Raw genomic sequence first — 8279 nt, 5'->3', positions numbered from 1 at the left:
TCCATAATTTCATTCATTTGTATGGGTTACATTCCGATGATTCCCGTGACACTTATGGAGTCATATTCGTTTGTAGCCTAAACGGTTCAGATGCTACGAACATTTTCGTGAGAAGAGCGATTTTCGGGATGTCACATGGTCTGACAAACACCGATGTAACTCGGCCGCCTTCCACCGCATATGCGGAGGATTGAGATGAAGCCCATGCGGTTCAACTCTACCATTGAACTCGTGATTGTGCCTCTATGTCATCAAAAGGGAGGGGTTCGGTATGAAATACACTCCCTTCCAGATGTGTTGGGTGGTACCACCTCAAGGCTTACTATAAAAGCAGGTGAGATCGTGCCTTATGTGGCAATGGTCTTGGTATGCAACCTGGTCTCAAAGCATTGCGTATGATTTTGTACGTAAATCCGAGACACTCCATTTAGTATGATATGTTAATGTTTCGTATGGTATCTATTCATTTGTGGATGTCCATTACCCATTTCAAATCAAAATCTAATTTTATTGGTCACATACAGTACACATGGTTAGCAGATGTTATTGCAAGAGTAGCGAAATGCTTGTGCTTCTAGTTCCAACAGTGCAGCAATATCTAACAATTCCACAACAAATACCTAATACACACAAATCTAAGTAATTTATGGAACAAAAATATATATATGGATGTCAGAGCGGCATAGGCTAAAATGCAGTAGATAGTATAGAATACAGTATATATACATTATTAAAGCGACTAGTGTTTAATTTACTAAAGTGGCCAATGATTTCAAGTCTGTATGTAGGCAGCAGCCTCTCTGTGCTAGTGATGGCTGTTTAACAGTCTGATGGCCTTGAGATAGAAGCTGTTTTTCAGTCTCTCGGTCCCAGCTTTAATGCACCTGTACTGACCTCGCCTTCTGGATAGTAGTGGGGTGAACAGGCAGTGGCTCGGGTGATTGTTGTCCTTGATGATCTTTTTGGCCTTCCTGTGACATCAGGTGCTGTAGGTGTCCTGGAGGGAAGGTAGTTTGCCCCTGGTGATGCGTTGTGCAGACCGCACCACAAAAATACTACAGTAGTGTCTGCAAGAACACTACAGTAAATACTACAGTCAGCAAAAACACTACAGTACATATTATGGTATACTACAATCCGTAAAAACACTACATTAAGTAGTATATACTACAGTTTTTTTACTACAGTATTTATACTATAGTTAACTGTAAAATACTTGCCTAGTTAAAAGGTTACTTTAAAAAAATACTTCACTATACTACACTATTCACTGTACTGTTTTGTCCACAGAAAAACTACAGTGAATGGAGCCAGCAGCATAACACCCTGCATCCCACTTCTGACTTAAATCTCAAATCTCAGGGTTGGTCCTAGATGGGAGACCAGATGCTGCTGGAAGTGGTGTTTGTAGGGCCAGTAGGAGACATTTTCTTCTGGTCAAAAAATAAATCATTTCCCCAAGGCAGTTATTGGGGACATTGCTCTGTGTAGGGTGCTGTCTTTCAGATGCAACGTGAAATGGGTGTCCTGGCTCTCTGTGGTCACTAAAGATCCCATGGCACTTATTGTATGAGTAGGGGTGTTAACCCTGGTGTCCTGGCTAAATTCCCAATCTGACCATCATGGCCACCTAATCATCCTCAGCTTCTAATTGGCTCATTGATCTCCTCAATTGTCATCTAAGAAACACATTTTTAAATGGTTAGAATTTTGGTACATCCTCTTTCTGACGTGTGTCTCTTTTTCCTCAACAGCATATACATTAACTACTGCAATCGTGTCATGGGTTAGGGGTAGGGCTATGACCGGGACTGGGTGTAGTCTATGCCTGTATAATCACGGAGTCTGGACGCTTGTGTTAATCGGCACTGGGCACGGTGCCCTGCATCCAGACCAGTACACCAGCACACCATGGCAGGCGGGGGAGAGCCTAAAGCCCTGTGGCTCAGTATGGAACAATGGAGGGTCCAGCAATGTGCTGACTCCTACCCCATCCCACAGGCCTGGGCTCCATTTACCACCACTGTGTATAAATAGGCCCGTTTACTCAGGGGTCAGGACATCGTTTTGTGGAGCCCCCCGTGAGCGCTACACAGCAATTTTTTGGGGTAGGTCAGGTAAGCCCTCCATCTTTAGACCGTTCAGCCTATAGCCTTTTGCCAGCATTGTTGTCCATTTACATTGTCCATTGTCCTGTTTTTTTCCTTTGCTGTTTTCTGCTGAGCCTTGGGAATGTATAGAAAGGGTCATATGCACACACACATTCTCTAAATGGACACACCAATCGTCATCATAGTCAACATCATACATGACGCCATCAACAGCACAGTTTACTTTACACACTCAGGGTGTGACAATGGCATGACTTACATGACGGCGGCACATGACACAATGGTTCACAATGTAGAATTTATAACAACTAATAAAGAAAAACATAATTAGCACATATTATTCAGAAATGTGCATGGATGCTTTGCATTGTACTATTTTATTTGTGGTATTACATACCAACGTTAGATACCAGACCTATGTATTAGAGAATATTTTTTTTCAGTATTATACTATAGCATTTGCACTGCTCTGTTGGTATCTGTTTTCTGCTTTGAATCGTTGCTCTGGCTTTAGCTAGATGTTTTTGTGGCATGCCTCTCTTTAGCTAGATGTTTTTGTGGCGTGCCTCTCTTTAGCTAGATGTTTTTGTGGCGTGCCTCTCTTTAGCTAGATGTTTTTGTGGCGTGCCTCTCCTCCCTCAGCCCTATGTGCATTGTATTATCATCAGCAACAGCACAGGGCAGTGCTTTGTTTGGGCTTGTCATGAGTCTCTTGCATAGATTCTCTAGTTCCAGCCACATTGGCATAACCATAACATTAATATATTTGGGCATTAGCTGCTGGGCACAGACTGACGCAAGAGCAAGAGCTGAGTGGAGGTGAGGTCCATTGGGGTTTAGTCAGGTCTACCCTGGTCTCCCTGTAAGGCCAAACAGAAATGTGACTGCGTGACTGTCTGTGACTGTGTGCTTTCTGCACTGCAGGTCAATTATTACTGAGATATCAAACATGGCGCTGACTACTCCTAACCCAGTGGGACCATGGAAGGTGAGTCAGTGTTAGGTACACCACGTTTCCACAACACTTTTCCATTTTTCCTTAATTAACAGACACAAGAGGAGAAAGGAAAGCTTTGCACACAGAAGTGCATTCTCTAGCAGAGATACATACTGGTTGTGTTAAAAACAGTAAAAAAAACAACAACAAACATTTAAAACAGCAATAGCGGGTCGGGCAGATTACAAATATGCACTATATCCTCTGTCCTAGATCACTGTCTACGACCAGGAGAACTTCCAGGGAAAGCGTATGGAGTTCACTGCTTCCTGCCAGAACATCATGGAGTGTGGTGTGGACAACATCCGCTCCCTGAAGGTCGAGTGTGGAGCGTAAGTCAGCCAGCCCCCCAAAACACATGTACATACTGTAGGATATTTATCTCCCCGACAGGTTACTCATTATCCTTCAAGCCAGGGGACCATTGCACAGGCAACAATTTCTAAGGGATACTGATAGACACATACTGTATCATGGACACATGACAAAGTCTTTGCCCCACCTTAGCAACTATCTACATGTACTGTATATCTCTATCCCTCTGTCTCTCCATGTCTCGCTATTCATCTCTATGTCTCTCTATCACTTTGTCTCTGTCCGACTTTCCATGTTTCCCTCTCTCTCTCTCTGTGTATGTGTAGCTGGGTTGGGTACGAGCACTCCAGCTTCTCTGGGCAGCAGTTTGTGTTGGAGCGTGGAGAGTACCCTCGCTGGGAGTCCTGGAGTGGCAGCAACGCCTACCACATCGAAAGGTTGATGTCCTTCCGCCCAGTCTGCTCTGCTGTGAGTGTACTATCCAAGCCTACTTCCTGTTCCTGCCAGACCAGGCCAGACAGACACTCTCCTCTGTGGACTATGTTCCAATATCCATTGTAGAATTCCACTTAGAATGCCCAATACATTCACATTGTATGTTAGTACCGATATTGGAACAGAAGCCTGGGTCCTGGCCTCAGTCCATGTCTCTGGCTCTTGTGACTGACACTGACAGAGTCTAGCTCTACTCAGTATTACTGACACTGACATTATTACATTTAACATATACAAGTAGCTGTCCTTGATAGCCTCTACGAGCATTATTGAAAGTACTAAATGACAAAGTGAATAAAACACAGTATTATAAAGATTTCATACTTTCATTCATAATTCTACCCAGTATATCTTTCGTAAATAGCTTGGAGTGAAACAGGTTGAATGTAACCTGACATTGCCTAATCCTCTTTCTGAACTGCACAGAACCATAAGGAGTCCAAGATTGTGGTGTTCGAAAGGGAGAACTTCATTGGCAAGCAGTGGGAGATGAACGATGACTACCCCTCCCTGCAGGCCATGGGCTGGGGCAACAACGAGATCGGATCCATGCAGGTCCAGAGTGGAGCGTAAGTAGTAGGAGTAGAAATCCTGGCTTCCTTTTTTACACTACAGAAGACTATGCTCATAACAAATCAGAAATAGAGGAATCAGGCCTCTCGAGTGGTACAGTGCTAGAGGCATTACTACAGACCCGGGTTCATTCCTGGGCTGTCCCATAGGACGGCTCACAATTGGCCCAGCTACGTCAGGGTTAGGGGTGGGTTTGGCCGGAGGGGATTTACTTGGCTCATCGTGCTCTAGCATCTTCTTGTGGTGCACCTTTAGTATTTTATTTTTATTTTTAAGTGGAACTTGATCTGCGGACCTACAAAAGTGGCCGCCTGCTGGCTGACCCCAGTCGCCAGTTGAACGGTGTTTCCTCCAACACATTGGTGCGGCTGGCTTCCGGGTTAAGCGGGTGGGTGTTCAGGAGCGGGGTTAGGTGGGTCATGTTTTGGAAGACGCATGACTCCACCTTCGCCTCTCCCGAGCCTGATCCAATTTGGGGAGAAAAATACAAAACTTGGACAAACTGCTAAAAAGGTGCAGTAAGATTAAAATCCATTGTAATAACTATATAATTCAAATCCATTGTAATCACTATATAATTCAAATCCTTTGTAATAACTATAGAAACTGTGATAGGATAATCCGTTCTGTAATAGATCATAATATAACTAAGCAAAAGACTATTTCAGAACTGAAATGATTAATTATCTAAATGAGTCTCCTGTGACCTTACTGACCTCTCTTTGCCAAATGTGTTAAAGAGACACTATGGTGAAAAATGAGCTATTATATGGTATATTATAATGTGCTATTATATGGTGTCCCTGGATATTATACAGAGGATTAACATGTACTGTAGAGGCCAACTATTTCTGATCTGCAAGGGCCTAGACTCTGAACATCATGAGGGGCCACAGTGGCTGGGGGGCAAGCGTAGAGAAGATGTTTCAGTTTTAAAGTAAGTTTGCTGCAACTCTACTCATGTTGTCATGTGGTCGAGAGAAATATTTGCAGGTTTTAATATGATATCTAATGATCAATGGGGAGCCACCGGTCGATAATTCAACGATGATTACTACAGGTTTAGATAGACTAGACTAACTTACCAATCTGAAAAATGTTTGCTGACATGGGCTAATTGAGTGACTGTCATAAGAAGACAAACAACTGCTGATGAACAACCAAATTTTGAAATTGCACCTTTAGTATTTTTTGTTTGTTTGTTGTGGAACTTGATCTGCGGACCTACAAAAGTGGCCGCCAAGTTGCCCATCCCTGTTCTACAGGGTAAGGGCTGGGGCTTGTTTCCTGGTATTTTCTCACTTCCTCTCCATCTCCCCCTTTAGCTGGGTGTGCTACCAGTTCCCCGGTTACCGTGGCTACCAGTACATCATGGAGTGCGACCGTCATGGCGGAGAGTACAAACACTACAGGGAGTGGGGCTCCCACGCTCAGACCTTCCAGGTCCAGTCTCTGCGTCGCATCCAGCAGTAAGAGCGTCCACAGCCTTCTCCCTCTTTCACCCCTCCTCTTCATCCTTTCCCCTCATCCCTCATTCACCCTATCATTTCAAGCTTGACCAGTAGTCCTGTTAGACCTCCAAGACCGACGGCTCCTGAAGCTTCTGGTGCTCCACAGCGACAAACATGTTTACAGCACTTTTGTTTTGTTCCATCGCCAAAAGAAGAAAAACGAGAGAACGAAAGAGTAAGATAGAAAAGTGACAGGTGCATCCCACATCAAGCGGAGTGAAGGGTCTTGTTCGGTGTGGTGGTACGACCCAGGCTTTGATGCTGTTCTTCAGTGTTGTCACGGGGAATTCACAGCCACAGTGATCAATAAAGAAAGAATGAGCAACAAAAATAAACAGCGATACAAGAGTCTGCTATTAACCTGCTCAAGTGTCTTTACTCTTTTCACTGTCTTCTCTTGCATCTTTTCTCAGCCCTTTCCTCTGTAGGCGACTACTTTCTAATGAAGGCCTCACTATCTGTAATAGAAGTTAGTAGAGTTGGTTATGTCAGGGCTATAAGCTACTGGTTCATGTTCAGCATCAGGTTTCCGGTCACTATAAAACGGGTCAAACTGGGCTGGAGTTACACCACAGCATTCCACCACTTCTAGGCCTACCCTTACAAGCCTACAGTAGCAGACAAGTAGCTATAAACTCTTAGTTGAAATGACCCTATAATGTCAGTTACTTTTATGTACAGTAGTTCCATCACTTTGAACAAACTCATTTCACCCTTGCTTATAAGAAATATAGAAAATATGGTTAAGAAATATAAAGTGTCTACTAAGTGGACCTTCATACTGAAAGCAAACTGACACATATTCCACCCGTATTACACGCTATAGCACAGCACACGGTTAGAAACTCCAGTAATCAACGTATTTTAGTATTTTAGTATTCAATATACAGGTCAAAGATTAAATAATGAGTGAAATGTTTCATTTTAATTCAACTCAGGTCTATTATCAAATCAAAGTTTATTTGTCACGTGCGCCAAATACAACAGGTGTAGTAGACCTGACAGTGAAATGCTTACTTACAGGCTCTAACCAATAGTGCAAAAAAAGGTGTTAGGTGAAAAAAATGTAGGTAAAGAAATAAAACAGAAAAAATATAAAAGATATCAAAGTGTTTATCCAAAGGCGCCCTCTCAGGCAACACTAAAAAACCCAGTCTGTCTCAATTCAGTGCCAAATCTTGCCTAAATGCATGGTGTCTGTCAGGCCTATCCTATGCAATTTAGTATCAATAGCCTATACTGTATGAGGAATATGTTTAGGAAATGGAGGCTATGGTAATATTGGAAATTTACGACCTACCACATTTCAGAAATATTCATACACTGGATATATATTACATTACTGATTCATGTTGACATTGTACATAACTAAAATGCACTGTACATGTAGTCTCAAAGTCTAGCTTCTTCAAGCCACCTTAAAAAGGAGGGTCAATGCGATCTGGAATCGTGCCCTAAACCCTAACCCCTACTCTTACCCTAACTAGAAACATAACCATTACGTAACCCTAACCCTTAACTTAACCATTTAAAAAATGTCAACTTCATTGAAGGTAGAGACATCACAAGGACCCCGGATAGCGCGGACCCTGTAAAGAGGCTCCTCCGCAAGGAGGAGACTGACATCAGATGAAACCCCACCTGTTTATTAAGAGTTGGATGCAGACACTGGCAGGCTGGCCGGAGAGACAGCTTGCAAAATTCTATATAGCTAGAAATGTTTTCATCATTTACCTTTTTATTTCACAAGCCATGATGTAGGAGTGTGGTGCTCTAGATGGCATGGTAGAATTGATTATACATGATTCGGTTTACCATTTAATGTGTGGATTAATTGGTGGAGTAGAGGACCTTGTGCATTTCAGGTAAAGTTACTCAATGTTTATATCCCAGGACAAATTAGCTAGCACAGCAAGCTAGCTAAATAGGACAAATTAGCTAGCAAGTGCAAGCTAGCTAGCTAAATTGCCATAAATGTTTAATGCTTTTTGACCTGTCCCCAAATTAATATAATTGGTTCAGAGTTTGTTTTGATATTTTAACCTGCGTGTCGTGATCGCGTTTGGTGTGGGGGGAAGAAATACATTTATGCACAATGGCACACACACGCAGCCGGTTTGGGTTCTGTGTTAGCCGTTGGCGTGCGCGAGCATTGTGGGTGCAATAATTGAATAATATAGATTTCTACATTTATTTTGCAGCGCAAGCGGTGTAGTCAGCCTGTAAGCCGTATTTATACCCTGCATACGTATGAACGCAAGCTTTACAATTAGCTAT

At 42.9% G+C, this 8279-nt stretch overlaps 1 protein-coding gene across 2 annotated transcripts; it reads left to right on the top strand.

The window, feature by feature from the left end:
- Positions 1 to 2021: 2021 nt before the first annotated feature.
- On the top strand, positions 2022 to 6362 carry LOC123992801 (beta-crystallin A1-2). 2 transcript variants are annotated; one of them, XM_046294324.1, is made up of 6 exons: positions 2022 to 2117; positions 3036 to 3099; positions 3322 to 3440; positions 3750 to 3891; positions 4345 to 4487; positions 5817 to 6362. In XM_046294324.1, the coding sequence occupies exons 2-6, from the start codon at positions 3061 to 3063 to the stop codon at positions 5962 to 5964; spliced, it is 591 nt and encodes a 196-aa protein (XP_046150280.1). In that variant the 5' UTR covers positions 2022 to 2117; positions 3036 to 3060; the 3' UTR covers positions 5965 to 6362. The 2 variants fall into 2 exon arrangements, with proteins under 2 accessions (XP_046150280.1, XP_046150281.1); XM_046294325.1 differs by having other exon boundaries at positions 2037 to 2108.
- The last annotated feature ends 1917 nt before the right edge of the window (positions 6363 to 8279 follow it).

Source organism: Oncorhynchus gorbuscha, linkage group LG13 (genome assembly GCF_021184085.1).
Source record: "Oncorhynchus gorbuscha isolate QuinsamMale2020 ecotype Even-year linkage group LG13, OgorEven_v1.0, whole genome shotgun sequence".
Classification (NCBI taxonomy): domain Eukaryota; kingdom Metazoa; phylum Chordata; class Actinopteri; order Salmoniformes; family Salmonidae; genus Oncorhynchus; species Oncorhynchus gorbuscha.
The sequence above is the reverse complement of the archived record's forward strand: the minus strand, read 5'-3'. Positions and strand labels throughout refer to the sequence as shown.